At 43.6% G+C, this 15,872-nt stretch overlaps 2 protein-coding genes across 2 annotated transcripts in view; both read right to left on the reverse strand.

The window, feature by feature from the left end:
• The window catches only part of GAD2 (glutamate decarboxylase 2), a 41,012-nt gene extending 37,761 nt beyond the window's left edge, over positions 1-3,251 (reverse strand). Inside the window, exons 1-4 of the mRNA XM_034065292.1 lie at positions 3,149-3,251; positions 2,824-2,883; positions 2,527-2,676; positions 1,176-1,409 (exon numbers count right to left, since the gene is read on the reverse strand). Of these exons, the coding sequence (XP_033921183.1) occupies positions 1,176-1,409; positions 2,527-2,676; positions 2,824-2,883; positions 3,149-3,224 (520 nt within the window). The 5' untranslated portion in view covers positions 3,225-3,251. The remainder of the gene's footprint in view (positions 1-1,175; positions 1,410-2,526; positions 2,677-2,823; positions 2,884-3,148) is intronic.
• Positions 3,252-4,902: 1,651 nt separating this feature from the next.
• The window catches only part of MYO3A (myosin IIIA), a 116,412-nt gene continuing 105,442 nt past the window's right edge, over positions 4,903-15,872 (reverse strand). Inside the window, exons 33-36 of the mRNA XM_031052492.2 lie at positions 12,682-12,791; positions 10,015-10,055; positions 8,117-8,257; positions 4,903-6,287 (exon numbers count right to left, since the gene is read on the reverse strand). Coding sequence (XP_030908352.2) covers positions 6,173-6,287; positions 8,117-8,257; positions 10,015-10,055; positions 12,682-12,791 — 407 coding nt within the window. The 3' untranslated portion in view covers positions 4,903-6,172. The remainder of the gene's footprint in view (positions 6,288-8,116; positions 8,258-10,014; positions 10,056-12,681; positions 12,792-15,872) is intronic.

Consider the following 15,872-nt stretch of genomic DNA (forward strand, 5'->3'; position numbering starts at 1 on the left):
GTGGAAATATCTTTCCTATGCCATGCCCAGACACATCACATGGATCACTGGACTGATCGACTTTGTTCCAGTGGACATCATTTATCTACGTATTTATTCCAGTATTTTACGGGCGTTTTGACAGCACCCAACTCCTACATCCAAAATATTCAGCTAGATATTTCCGCATCTAAATGGGAAGGATTATACACACACAACCTTTACTGAGATCAGTCTGTTCTGTCCCCAGAAGGTGACAAAACTTGTTTCTTGTTTCCCCTAAACCTCCATTCACAAATCAGCATTTTGCCTCTTTCAGTAATTGCTACACATTTATTTCTAAGCAATTGCTCAGTAATTCAGATTCCCACTAAGAGCTCCCTTCACATTATTTCTCAATCACAGCTACGGGTTTTGTCCGTTCTGCCGCAGTTTATTTAAGGTGGCCCCGGGTACTAAGCCAAGGGGAGACCCCCGCTGACCCCCGCCCGCTACGAAGCCCACACGACAGCACAGCTAAACGGGAGATGAGGGGGGCCAGAAAGCAGGAATCAGCCCACCCTAGCTTCCACAGAGAAAACATACAGCAACAAAAGGCTATTAAACCATTTCGGGCTTTGTTTTTATTGCTTGAGCCTCAAGTTGTGGGGGAAAAGCCCTCAATACCCTTGTGCACAGTTTCGCCAGATTCTCCTATTTTTATGTCCTGCAGGTAACGGGAGACACACAGCAAATGGCCGCTGCGAGCTCCCATTTACAGGATGTTTATTGCGATTTTGGCTGCTAAATGGGCCGGTCCCTGCTGCCCCCCTTCAGGGACACACACCCCCCTCACATCCTCACCCCCCGCTCCCGCTGCCTCTGGTCTCCTGTCTGCGGGGAGAGAGGGGCAAGCCCCGGGCCATCGCATGTCAGATGGATGCAAAGGGAAGGAGGAAAGTAGCAAAGCGGTGAAAAGGCAGCTCTGTGTCACACGCGGCAACTCCGTCTTTAAACGGGGAAGGGTGCGCGGAGCTGCACGACCAGCAACCGAGATTCCGTCACGCGGGAAAACCATTCCTGCCTCTGCTAGGAATTGCTTGGAAGTGACTAAACACAGTCGCGGCTTCAATCTCTAACATTTCAAGAGAAAATGAAATGACACCTTTAATCAATGCAGGAGACCACAGAAGGTGGAAAACGAAAGTGGTCATTACCTGTTTTAATTGCATACTTCAGAGTTGTTCTGCAGTTCAATAAAATCTCTTCCAAGGTTTGTGGCTGGTCTGCCAGTTCCCAGTTATACTCCTGGAGCAGCTCATTTGGGTAATGGAAATCAATAACTTTTGTTGATCTATCGAAACTTTTCACCACATACTGAAGTAAAATGTCCACAACGTCTTGTAGAAAAGACATAGTTGTTATTTCTCCATCACATGCTGGCAAAAGATCTGGGAAAAGAGAAATTAAGTTAACTTCGTTTTACAACCTTACACGCAGGTTTTGGACAAGGGCTTCTCCAGTTTACGTTTAGGAAATCGTTTAATTGTGTTGAATACAGATGAACTTTGTTTTCATTTAATAAGCCAATTGGTAAGACTACTTTAAGGAGTGTTCTGAGAGATGATATCTAGGTTTTAATATCCTACCTAAAATGGCAATTTTTCCACACAGTATATTTCAGACCAATTTTTTAGACAATTGGAATGGGAAACAAGGAAAAAAAAAAGGAAAACGAATCTCAGGAAAAATAAGTATTGGAAAACAAACGCTACAAGAAGCCCTCTAAAACCTGCCATCTGCTTTGCAATAAAACACCTCCACTGTGACTCTCCCATGCAAGTAACTTGTTGATAATTTAAGGTCTTTTTCTGAGGCGACGTTGCACGGTGTCTCGGTGTGCACACCGACATCTTTTGTGTAAGTGCAATGGCTCAGGCGGAGCCGAGCTGTGGCAGAACTCCACAATTCGGGTACCCCGGGAACGCTGGGGCTCAGCGGGAGCAGCGCGGGTCTGCAGCCACCCTCCCTCCCCTCTTCTCTCCCTGCTCGGCGGGGCTGGTCGCGCCGCGCTGACCCGCTCCGCCGTGCCAACGGGAACGTTCTTGGCCAGCGGATTCCAGCGCGGAGCGGGCGTCTATGTAGTAGGGGGAAGCTACCTCTAAGGTCAGGAAAGATGAAACGCAAAAATACCTCGAATTAAAACAAATCACCAAGAGAACGCTCTTTCTCCCTCCTCCCCTTCAACGAGAAGGTCGCTGCTCTCAGTACTCCGTAGAAAGAGCAGACTGCAGGCTCCAGCGCGACGGGATTTTATTGCCCTTGTATTATTTCCCCGGAATCTTTTGCCTTTTGACTTATTTTTCGGAGGGTTGTGGAACTGCCCAGCTCCCACGGAGGCGCAGGAACAGCCCGGGTCTGGGACGCGGAGCTCCGCGGAGCTGCCGCCGTTCACCACCGGACTCCCCCCAGACCTCTGCACACGGCGGGAGGAGGCGATTTCCCTACCGGACAGCTGTTTTAATTTGTTAGTTTTAGAGATGTAGCGTGGCCCGGGAGCGCTGTTACCTGTTGAGTGCAGAAAGGCGTAATTCACCTCCGCTTTCTGGCAGCCGCAGGGCTTTTTGTCGCAGGTACAGGCCGGCCGCGTCTCCGTTGCCCCCGGGGCTGCCCTGGCTCCGGTTTCCACAGGCTTCTCGGCATCTCCGTAGAGCAGGGCTTGACAGCGACAGGAACACACGGCCTCAGCCCTACGGCCTCACTCCCGCCCAGACCCCCGCCCCCCGCCCCGGTCAGGGCCCTCGGGGCTCCGCGGTCGCGCAGCCGAGGCTCCGCCGTGGGCTGCCGGGGCCTCTCTCCCCTTACCGCAGAGTTTGTTTCCGATCCCTCCCGTGAACTTCTGGGCGACCTGACACCAGGCTCTGGCTGCAAGAGAAAATGGAGCGGAGGGTCCGTGGGGACGGGCGCGGGACGAGGGCACCTCGCTCGACACCCGGTACTGCTCCCCAAGAACCCCCTGCCCCGCCGAGCACAGCCGCGCAGAGTCCGGCTAGAACCGCTGCCGGTCCCCGCAGCTCCGACCCTCCGGTTCAGCTGCCACAAAGGGGTCTCCGGTGACCGGGCAGCTCTGCCGCTGCGGCTCCGCGGCTCCGTCGGGCCGGTCCATCCCGGCTGCTGGGGGCTCCCCTACCTGTGCCGGGGCTCTCTGAGGCGGCGGAGCCCTCCTCGGCCCCGAAGGGCCAGAAGCCGGAGCCGGGGCTTGCCATGGCGGAGACGAACCGGCGGGGCGGGCACGGAGCGGCGAGCTGCAGCCCCGGCGGCCCGAGCGACTGTGCGTGAGCGCGGCGGGCGGGTGGGTAAGTGCGCGCGTCTGCGCCGGGCGGCGGCAGGAGGGGCGGGGGCGCCCCGGGCACGCGTGGGTGGGAGCATGTCCCGTGGGCGCCCCCGGGGTGCGCTCCGCCGCGCTGCCACCGCACGCTGCCCCCCGACCGCGACGGGGCGGGCGGCGCCTCGAAGGGTCCCCCGCGCCCTGCGCCTAGGGGGACGCTCGCTGCAGAGCCGAGCCATGGGGGCAGCGTGATGTGGGGCTGCAGATGTCACAGCTGGGGTGGAGGGAAGCGAGGTGCCCTGTGCCGCTTCCAACACAACGACGGTCCTGCTGTCCCTGCGGCCGCAGCCCGGCAGGGTGGCAGTGGGGATCCGAGATCCCCTCGGCGTCGCCGAGATCCGAGTGGAGGGCAAGGGTGGTTTTCTGGGCTTTAGCGCTGTAGACAGCGACGGTCCAGCCCGATGCCCCGAGGGGAGGCCTGGGATACGGCTCACTGGGGCTACGGGGGAGCCATCGCAATCCTGTGAGCTACAAAGCGCCGAGAAATGCCCCTCTCCTTCCCAACCCTTCACTAGGGCACACCAGCGGCTGCGAGGAGGGGACTCCCGGGCAGCAGCGTCGAGGCGGGATAGTCCCAGGGCGGGGAAGGGACAACATCTTGAGTCCCTGCCGGCCCCCGGCCTCGTCGGCCCTGGAAGGCGCAGGCGGAGGGGCGTGTGCTGGACTAGGGGACTCCGTTCCCCGCTCTTGCCCCTAAGCTGGACAGAGAGGTCCCAGCTGCGCTCCCTCGGAGGTGGCGGTGGAGCCCAGCGCGATGCCTTGGTGACTGGGGAGGTCCCTGTGTCCTCCGCCTGCCGACCAGGCACGGCTCCCGACGTCCCGGGGCCGCTCCCGGGGTCTCCCCGCAATCCCCGGGGATAGGTAGCCCGGCGGAGATCGGGCTAGGAAGCGAGACTGGAAGAGAAGGAAAACAACTTCCTTTTCCTCCCCGACGTCGTTTCTGAGGGCAACCAAACCTCCCCTTCCACCCAGACGGTTCTCCGCTCCGTGCAACCCCGAAGCCCTTCGTTGCAGTGACTGCCTCTCCTGCAGCACAGGAGGGCTTTTAAGCCCTAACCCTTGAAGGGAGGCAGACCAGGAGTCGGCCCTGCCGGGAGCCCTTGTGAGGCAGTCCCCCCGGGTCCTCACAGCCGAGCGCGAGGGCTCCTAGGCTGTGGTCAGCCAAGGGAATCTCTCAGCATGCATCCACATGGTTGTCCCCCTGTGAAAGCTCACTGAAATGTTTTGATACTTTAAACCACCATCCTAATGGGAAGGTAAAATAAAACCAGCCTGGGCATCTCTATGTGAAATTAGAGGTATATTCCAGTTTCCAAATCACATCAGCTTTAAGGTAAAATAGAGGGCAACTCTGGCTTCCCATAGCAAGCGGCTGCTGTGAGGTCTTCCCGCTTTGGCTTGTTCATGCCCCAGTCCATGGTGTTGCGTCAGCTCGGGGTGTAATTCAGACACAGCCAACCGTATTACTGCTCTGTGCATTTTTTATTTACCATTGTACTAGTACATGAGAAAGCAACTTTTAAACAGATATAGATATTTAAACAGTTTGTCACAAATTTTACATTGCAGCAATTTTTAATCCAGCACCTAGCCTTATAACTAGTTAGAGATGAGGAAGCAATGATTACCTGTCTCTAGGGAAAGAAAGGGCCAAGTGCATGTGGGGAACAGACAAAGCCCAGCCCCTGTGGATGGCTGCTGCTGCCAACTGTGGGATTTAGGACAGCTAAGCTAGGGAGCAGGATCAGGCCTGTATCCTGGCATCCTGAAATTTGCCATCACTTGCTCTGCAGCTGTGAACACGCAATTATGAATCCTGAAAGGAAGCACAGCAATTATCTGTGTGGTTTCTGTGAAACAAGGTCTTTTGAATAAGGAATTGGGGGGAGGGGGGGAATTTGAACAAGGTGGCTATTGCTTTTATTTCCACTTAATTTCTAGCAGAACTGATTAAGAATGATCATTAGATTTTGACAGCAATCAACCAGAGACTGTATTTCTATTCCTTCTATTCCTCTCTTGGCACCCCAGAGATTAAGATTTGTAAAAATCTAATGCAAAGGAGAACGAAGCAAACACGATTTAAAAGTTCATCACTTAGTCACAAAGCTCAGAGGCAGAGGGCTGGATATACTCCCCATAAATGGACATTGCCAACATAAAGATTATACACATGATAGTGACCTTTAAAACTGGCTACTAGCTTTACAGTAAAGTCAATAATGAAATAAACTGCCATAATATGCTATCCAATTAATCATTTATGTTTATTTTCATTAAAGGGATGCTTGCCACAAATAGTTCATCCCAAAACTCAGGCATTGTAAACCTAAAATGAGCAGAAATTCCCCTATGGTGTTCTTGTCATTCCCCCCTGCCCTGTAAAACAATTTATTAGCAACAATAACTAAGTTTTTTTGAAGGTGCATGTGGGAATTTGAAAGCTTAACTAGGGAACTATAAACTAAATGATCTATTTTAATTGGATGAGACTGATGAAATGCCAAAAAGAACTATGTATTGAGGAATGTAAACTAGATTTAAGCTCCTTAATGTCTAATAATTTTAAGATGTAGCAGTCATATCCAAAAGAAAGATGATTTTTATATTAGCTTTTTTTTAAAGGATATGATGCGACTGACAGTGTCCCTTTGCAATGGTGTGGGGCTGTAAACCACAGCAATTCACATTCACATGAACACACATGTTGTAAACTTGAAACATTGGAGATTTAAAAAAAGAAAAAAATAAGGAAGCACATGGTATAAAATGATAAAAAAGATTATGCTAATAACAGCCAAATGGCAGCAGGAACAGCAGCAGCAGCTAAAACTGCTGGATAAGGCGCCGGCGCTGTGAGGTCTTCCGCAGCAGTCGTCTGTAGTCATAGGGATTATCTTCACTTTTACTCTCTTCCAGGGGGCTTTCTGCAACCCTCGACCTAGGGATTCAGTACAGAAGTGGTTTAGAAACTGAAGTCAAAACATTTACCTTGGCAAACACTCCTAATCGACTGCTTCACCTCCCCCCTCAGAAGGGGGAAATAAAAGGAGAACGAAAAAAAACCAACTGACTTTGCTAGGCCTCTTCCTGCGCTGCATAAAGCAGGCACCTCAGAACAAACACACTATAGACTAAAAGCAGATGAACACAAAAGAAACAACATGTTCTTCTACAAAGGGAACACAATAAAAGGACACAAAACCCTTGAGAACACAGGGGTGCTTTGCAGTAGCATTTGCCTGATGGTTATTGAACCAGATTTTCAGTCAGTTTGTTTGCTCTGTTTCTAACCTGCCTATGGAGCACAATGTAAATGTCCATCTCATCTAATATATTTGTTTTTTCAGATGGCAAGATGCACCTTGGAAGCTGCCTCTGACAGGCTGGAATGGTGACCTGGCACCAGGCGTTACCACAGAGCAAGATTAAAAATAAAACTCAATTATTTTGCAAGAATTTTATGTTGAAATAATTACAAACATTTCTAGTGTTGTACATTAGGGGTGTACCCCACCAGTGGTCAGACAACAGCATCGGAGGTAAACTGCCAAATAAGAAATACTCAGTGCTTCACTTCTGTAGTCTGAAAAGATTATGTAGTCTTTAGATATGGGTAACCCCATTTGAGAGATGCTGAAGGGCAGAAGTATTTATTAATTGCGTTCATCTGCTCTCACAGATAACAGTGTAAATTTAGAAGTTACACAGATATTTTCACTATGGGTAAGTAGGATGCAGCCAGAGCAGCACCTGGTAAAAGGGAAGAAATTCCTTTTGATAAGCTCAGTGGCAAAATTCTCATTCATCTAAACCAAACCCCAAGGTAACAGATTTGATGTATTTAAGCACCTTAGAAATGAAACACTTCCAAGGGATGTAAGTTATATGGTAACTCCCTGATATTACTATTTGTAATTGCATGCCTCCATAACACCTTCCTAAGACTAAGTTAGATCCTACCTGAAAGAATTCATTCCCCCCCCCCCCCCCCCCAAAAAAAAAAAAACCTGTAAAAAAGGAAGTGGCACAACCTCTTCTATGAACATTTTCTTTATTATTATAGATCCATTTTCAAATTCATTGATCATCCCAGGTTTACTGTTTCCCTTAAGCTTTTGACCTTTATACTTCCCAAGTTTTTCTTACATATCTGAAGGCACAATGTGCAATGTGTGTGGGTACATTGGCCAGAATGAGAATACGAATTCCCTTAGCCCAGCAGAGGTCACCCTCTATGAAGTCTATGCGGGAAGAGAGGAGGTGGAGTAAACCCTGCCTTTAGGGTTCCCCTCCTGGCCGCCCACCTTGGTGGGGTCCACCATAGGCTAGAAACATGAGTGCTGCTATAGAACAGTAGGAAAAGGAGGCAGTCAAGCTGCCTATCAAGATAAGATATATCTACAGAAAGCAGCCAGAAAACTGGCATGGATCCACCCTATTTAAAACCTAAATCAGAAACACAACTTTAAGGTTCTCCTTCAGTTTAATCTGATTTTAGAACAGATATACAGCAGGATGTCTGGCCATCTCATCTGGCACTTGGGAAGCCAAAAACTAGCAGGTAGGCTGAACACCAGTCATACCACCATTTGTCCTTGCTGCATAAAGATGGGAAATTTTCAGCTATACATTTTACAAGTTAATTTGTCAAGATTGTGCAAATAAAAATAGGTTTGAAAGTCTATCTTTCTTTAGGTGAATCTTTTGAATATCTCAACAAGGTTATACAATAGTTATTTTTTACTACTATTATTTTGTCTGAATTACCTTTCAGCAGCTCTTAATATTGAAGTCTTGCGCTCAGCTGGGTGTCTCTTCTTTCTTGTGGTAGAGCTGCTGTCCTTTGAGGTGGAATCAGTAGATGAAATTTCTTGGTAGTAGATATCTAAATCTAGGACTTTGCTTAGACTGTCAATAAATAAGTACACTAGGTTAACAGTTAAACTTTTGGATATTACATTCAACATTCAAAACCAAGGCAACCAAATATCATGAGTTGTGTTTAACCACTGAGGTTCTAAGGAAAAGCATATGTAAGTGCCATAAATGAGTCTCTGAAATGTGACTGCTGTATGATGCAGATAGATACTGAAAATTCTGAAATACAAAATACTTTTATATGTTCATAAAGCAGACATATATGACTGAAATTGTTTGGGTTTGCCATTATACTTAATGGAGAGGAATTTTTAGGGTATAATTTATCTGACCTATTTTAGATATCTCTTTGAAGAAGAGACGAATTATGTTGCTGAAAATGACCATTTTTGTCTCTCAGTACAAGAAGAGAGTCTAAGGAAAGTAGCTCAGATATCAGTGTCAATAATGCAGATGTTTCTTGTTAGATGAATGCTATCCAAGGTATCATAGGTGCAGAAAAAAAAATCCCAACATTCAGCTTAGAATGATCAGGGAAAAAATAATCTCCTAAAAGCAACCTGAAAAAAAGAAGTTCAGAATTCAATTCTCACATTGGTAGCAACCAGAAATAACTCATTGATTTTGGTTGCTATGTTCTACTAATACAGAGTCAGCACATGAAAGAAGAGGCAGTCATGGAACTGATTTAAGATGGAACTAGATTTATGATCAGTAAAACCTAATTAAGGTCAAATGAGAGAAAACACTAGATTTGGATTTTTTTTTTTTTGGCTAAACAGAAGGCAATAATAGGTGTGATTTTTTTCTTTTCTTTTTTTTTTTTTTTTTCAGGATGCAACTGACATCAGAAAAAGAGCTGTAACAGACCAGACATGGGGGGCACGGACATTAAGTGGATCCTTTAAGCAGTGGCACAATCAAGTGCAATTTAAACTGTGACTGAATGAAGCTAGATGCTCTGAGCACATATTGTGTGAATGTAATGCATTCAACTTCGTTTAAGATATGTATTTTAGATACAGAGTTTGTATTCTGCAACTTCAACGGAGGATAGTGCTAAGAGCTCATTTGTCTTGCATGTGTGACCTGGCTACCATAACAGGCATACTGTGGTACCACAGCAATGTCACTGGGGAGCAGCAGAAAAATACAGAAACACCAATAAAATAAAGCTACGATGTATGTCAAAAGCTGTGAACCATGTCTATAGCACACATAAGGATATAAGATACAGAAAGGCAGAATACATCTATTGCTTGCTTTCTTTCTGCAGAGATCCATCAGAATAGGTTAGTTACACTGTAAAGACTTCTAGTTGAAATTTCAAGGACTATTCTTCTTTACCTGTTATTAATAATTATTGTTTTATTTTTTTATGATCTATTTCCAGTCATATATTTTTAGGTGAGAATTTTAAGAGTCTTTGTGTTTTTGCTAACAAAAAAGAGCTGGTTGCTCATTTGCTTTGACTGGAATTTTAAGCACCTTCAATTATTTTCTGTGTCAGAACTATCTTTGATGTGGACCTTATCTTAACTTATTATTATGCTTGTGTTGCCATGGTAAAGGGCCATGCTGTGGTAAAAACTGAACGACTGAATTGTATAATGGGTTTTTTGTGGCTGAAAATTGCCTATTTTAACTTTGTATATGATGTCCTTCCTGTGAATCACCAAATTACCATGCTTTTTTTATTTTTCATGCTTTATTCTCCTGGTTGAAGTACAGATAAGAACTGTTCTAGAGTACTAAAATGACAATAGCAAGATAATGAAAAAAATTACCTTTCTTTCCTTGGTTTCCGTTTTTCATCTTGTATGGATTTCTAAGAAAATACAAAACCATTTAAAAAATACTAAAACAAAAGTTTATGCAAAGATATAATTCATCAGCTTGTTAGGTAGGAAAAAAAGGAGAAAAAAAATGATATCTAGAAAGAAAAAGAAAAAAGGATATCTAAAACTTTTAAGTATCTATAGTTACTTTAATGAATGTTTTAATGACAACACTGTCTCACTGACAGTGATCAGTGTCTCACTGTGATGCCATGAGAATTTCCATGAATGCAGGCAACTCAGTGGAAGCAGGCATAATCCTATTCTCAATGTCCATGCAGTCTTGCCACTTCTTGTGGCACGTCAGGTTTTAGTAAAATAAAATGGACACAGGCCCCATTTAAAAAGCAGTACATTAGGTGGCAAGAGTGCCCTTTAGGATACAAGACATCTCAAAAGGCAGAGAAGATTCATAGGGAATGTGAGTAATTTCTTGCCTCTAATAGATTTCTGTCCCTACAGCAAAAACAATGTTATATTGCAGCATCTAATGCACCACTCTTCAAAAGCAGTACTTTTAAGTGCAGATGGTCTTAATTTTGATCTTGTGCTTCTTGCAAATGAGTGAAAACTTACTAGGATTAGTAATCAGAAAGTCATTGAGAATCAGAAAACCTGATGGACTTCAGAATGCAGGCAAATTGACAAGACACATAATTTCAAAATGACAGGCTGATTTAAAGAAATATACCACAAAATAAACTTCTAGTGCCTTGTATGAACAATATTATCAGGCTTCATTTGTACCCATGTATCCCTTTAGCTCATTTGATATGCAAGGAAATGAGTGAGAATGGAAGGTGTTGAATTAATATCTGTGACGTGATGTGAGACAAATTCTGTTTTTCACAGAAGATACAGAAAAAATGTCAAAAAATGCATTTAGATTGTGTGCTTCCACTTTCATGTGCTCTGCACCTGATAATCATCTGAGAATACCTGCAGGTCACAGTGAATTTAATAAGATAAAAAATCCATGATAGCTGGGAAAGCTGACTACCCTCAAGGACCTTGGGTTAGAGCTCAATGACTTACCCAAGGTCTACAGATTTAAGAACTAGTAAGTCCCTTTTCTAAGCTTCAGTGTATAGACGTTTCTGCTGAACCTTTCCCTTACCAGTGAACTTCTGGTCAAGAAGACAGGATTCTCTTTTTCACACTTTCTTGGAAAATATAACTAATTATAGGTAATACTGATTAATACCTTGTTTAAAATTAGTTTAAAAGTTCCCTAGTACTACTGCAGTTTTTGTTTGCACTGTTGTGATGGCTGTTTTCCGATATGGAGCTGGCTGTGTAACAAATCACCTGTCAGAGAATACTATATTCCTGAATCTATAGTATTGGTTTTCTAAATATGCATTTACTTCAGAATTCCCCTTCTCCTCAGAAATTTCCTAATACAGAATTCAGTGATATGCCTTTCATTTCAGTCCTTTATGTCACCAGTCTTGCTTTCACAAACCAAATCTTACGCTTATATGTGATTTTATTCTTAAGAATATTTCTTTTCAGAATATCACTGTTCCAAAGCTGTGCTATTTCAAAGCCCCCATAGCAAAACGTAGTCTTATTTGCCCTTTTTGGTATGCCAGACACAACTATCCCTAAAGGCCCTGGTGACACCTTCTGTTGAAAGGAGAAGCAATTGCTACGGTTAGTTTATTAGCTGGGCTCTCACCGGCTGTTAAAATAGGTCACTAAGATACAGGCACCTCGAGCAAATGAGTTTAATTGCTTTTTTGTTGGAACTGCTTTCTGAGCTGCTTCTACATTTTCTCTCCTGCTTACTTTCTTGCCTTTTTTTTCTATATTTCAGGGCACTGAAGTCAAGAGTGGAAAGCAGCACTTGGTATCTGAACTTGGACCAAAGGCTATATATAGAGACACTCAAATCCATTAGTCTCCTGAGCTGCTGGTGTTTGCCAGTTCCTTCATAATCACAATCTGACACATTTGTAAAGGAAGTTACAGTGTGCATACTAATACAGCCTGTTTTAATATTTCCCCTCTCTGCAAGATCAAGCGCTAATTTAGATGCTCAAAATAGCTCTCCAAACAAACCTCTTTCTCTCCCATGACTTACAAAGAAACTATGGAGACCGGGCACTTAATTTGGGTATTAAACTGCAAATGCTGCTTATGCATATAATGGATGTACGTACATTTAAGTATGTACAAAAAAAATTGGTCTGACTTAGGTCCCCAGTCAGGATAAGTGAACATCAATTTCAAATCTAGTTTGAAACGTAAAGTTTGTGGCCTGCCTCCTTTCAGCAGGACACAGCTTTAATGCCACATTAGAAAAGACTATAGCTAGTTGGGTGATTAGAAAGGAAGTTTAGGTGGGAATTATCTGGCAGGTTTAGCTCACAAAAGCTTGCTAAACAGAGTCACAGAATCACAGAATCCCAGAATCCCAAGGGTTGGAAGGGACCTTGAAAGATCATCTAGTCCAACCCCCCTGCAAGAGCAGGGTAACCTAGAGTACATCACACAGGAACTTGTCCAGGCGGGCCTTGAATATCTCCAACGTAGATACTCCAAAACCTCCTTGGGCAACCTGTTCCAGTGCTCTGTCACTCTTACAGTAAAGAAGTTCTTCCTGAAACTCACATGTATTAGAGTGTAGTAGGTGGAGTCTTCTGGATTATTTAATGTCTTGGGCTTCCGTGGCCTCCTTGGGGGTCTCTTCATTGGGCGAGAGTCTTCTACTTTGGCTGCAACTGTAAAAAAGCAGAAGATTGCAATGATTATTTCTTCATAGAATGGAAGGCTTTTATGAAAAATGGGGAATTTCACTGAAGAGAAAAAAAAATCCATATAGCCACTTTTACTGCTTTCAGTAATTGAAGAAAGCAACTGTTTCAGACATTTCCATCATGAGCCTGGAAATAAGAATGCTTTTATCCATTTGGGTCCTGACTACCCACAGGGACACATACCATGTAACAAATGTCAGGCTGAGGCAGCCCAGCGGTCTACCTGGCACAGGGTTCTTCTGAAAAGGGCTGATGCTCCACATAGAGAAAAGGGTAATGGTTTAAAAATGGGAAAAGATGGGTAATGGCTACTGGAAGGCTATCATCTTATAGCTGGATCTGGGTGCTGTGGATGCTATTTTTTTCAGGCCCAAGTTGATCATTAAGGTGCTGAATCAGAGCAATAGTATCAGATGTCTGATTCAGAGGTTGGTCCTTTACATTATCATGATGTAGATTTTCCTCAAGGTCTCCTGCTGAGACTATTTGATTCAAGCCAAATCATGTACCACTGGGCAACATAGCATAACCATGTCCATTGCATCCAGTGTAATCTAGTTTAGTGTACTCAACTTTTGGACTTTATATCTACAAAAACTTTCTGCAAACATACAAAAAATGCTTTAGGTTCTAACGGAAACAAAATTAAGATTTTTTAACACAAAATGGAAGTGCTGTTCTCTGGCAGTCTCCAAACTCAGAGTTGGACACTGACTTGTGGATTCCACTGGTTGTCACACAAGAAACCAGAAAAATCTCCTGGCTGTTTGCATGCTTAAAACTTATATGCAATTCTACGATTCTATGATTCTGGCAGTGCTAAGATGTACTGCTGGTATGGATGCGTAGCCTGTTTGTCACAGAGCTAACAGAGAGTGCAGGGTTCCTGCAGAACTGACTCTGGGAGGCTGAGACCACAGAACTGACTCTGGGGGGCTGAGGGACCACAAATGTACAGCATAGTGAGCATGATCACCTTACAGTCAGCTTCAGTTACAGGAAAAGTTAATAGGCTATAGCAATTTCTTCATGATGAAGGGGATTGTATGGCAGCAGAACACTGATGCTAGAGGTGGATCACTGGGACACATGCAGGGAGATGAACAATGTCACAGCAGAAGGTTTTGGCACAGTGAACTGTGTGTCCAGGTATATTGCATTATCCAGTAAGGTTTTATATTGTCCTTGTCCAGTCACAGAAGTATTCAGGGGACAGTCCATGAGAGAAAACATCTCCTTAGAAATGAGCATAGTGTGAGGGTAGAATGAGGATTTAGCTCCCAATGAATTGCTGCATTGTGTTTTGCTGATCTAATCCTCCTTCACATGAAGCAACTTTAACTCTCTAAACCTTATGTGCTAAATACATGTGATCGAGCCTTGGAAGGAAGAATGTATTTTGTTCTCTAATGACCATCAGAAACCCCTTTTACATGATAAAAGTAAAAACTCTTGCATGTACATCAGGCAACTTTTTAATTAGGAGGTAGCACAATCATTTAAAATGAGAAATGATCAGTGATACATCAGTGTTGACTCCTGCAGAATTAGGTGTGTAAGTTTTTTGTTCTGTGTGATAAACAAAGACTTGTAAAGGTCACAGATATACGCAGGAGCCAGAATGAATAATGTTAATTTAAATTGTAGTTGGATAATGATTACATTTATTGTTTTAGTTTCTTATCTGAAGTGCAGACTGCTTCTCATGTAATCAATGAACAAGTATCTTTTAACATTTTACACTCAAGAAAACAACAGTGTTTTTCTAAGCCAGGGTACAGATAATTCATGTTAAACAATGAAATTTAGATGCAATAAATTCATTTCACTAACCTGCGTTAAATATAAATTACATTCTTTGATTTGGATAGGTATAGCAGCCCTGACTGTGCTCTTATGTGAGCTGTTGTTACCATGCTGCATTTCAAATGGGCCACCTGGAGTTATGGGAGTTTCCATTTGTGAGAGAGTAGAGGCATACCTTCCCTATCTTAAACACAACAGGAGCCTAAACTGGAAACAGTATTTAAAAAAAAAGAAACAACAACCAAACTTAAATTTCAATGTAGTTGAGGAGAAACACCCAACCCTTTGTAGGATGTTTTCAAAAATCGTGTCAATGATCATGGCTGCATGAAAATCTGGAAAAAGAAAATTAAGCCAAACTGGGCTTTTAGGAAAATCCCAAGGAAAAGGCTCTCATAACACCTAAAGATTTGTTATTGTTCCCTAAGAATCCATCACTATATGTGCTGTTACATTGTTTAATTCATCACTGTCAAACACATAAAGAATTATCATATTCTGGATTACAATTATTCCAACTGAAATGACTTACATACTTCTTCTGTATGTGCTCTGCAAAGAAGACTCTTATTACATTGAAAACCCAGCATTTTGACAATGCTAAAGGTTTCAGGAAAAATAGCTTTTCATCTCTGTTTATGTGTTGTATGCATGTATGAGCTATGCAAAAAACGAACAGAAATACTATGTTGGGTTAGGCAGGCTTCAAAGCTTGGACCTCTATTGTTTCTATTTAGAATTACATACAGGGCTGAAAATGCAATTCTGAGTTTTGTCTGCAAATTACATAGTAAGTAAGTAAAACACAGTTTGATGGGTTTAGTTTGCTTTGCTTTACCAGAAAGTGAACTTGTGATTTCCTTCTGGACTTAGATTTGTGTGTTCATCGCTATTGAAATAAGCTGATGTGGTAGTTGTTTGTGCTGGACAACTCACTGCACAAAGCAAAACTTGTTTTTTTATTAGTTGCCAATAATTAAAGAAACATTTAATTAGTAGAGTTAAAGGCAGAATGGAAATTAAACACCCAAGCCTGATACAGGGTGAGCTTGATTCACTTGTTTTTCAGACGGCCTATACTTTTCTGTAGTAGGAGATGAAGCAGAAAGGAGGGGTAAAATCATTAATTTATTACTAGGCCAACTATGTTGCTTCTAGAATCCATGACAAATAAAAGGTTTTATTGAAGCCCACTCTCTCCATAGTAAAATACCTTATTTCCTATTTTTCCTTAAGACT

This window comes from Melopsittacus undulatus, chromosome 1, assembly GCF_012275295.1.
Source record: "Melopsittacus undulatus isolate bMelUnd1 chromosome 1, bMelUnd1.mat.Z, whole genome shotgun sequence".
NCBI classification, from domain to species: Eukaryota; Metazoa; Chordata; class Aves; order Psittaciformes; family Psittaculidae; genus Melopsittacus; species Melopsittacus undulatus.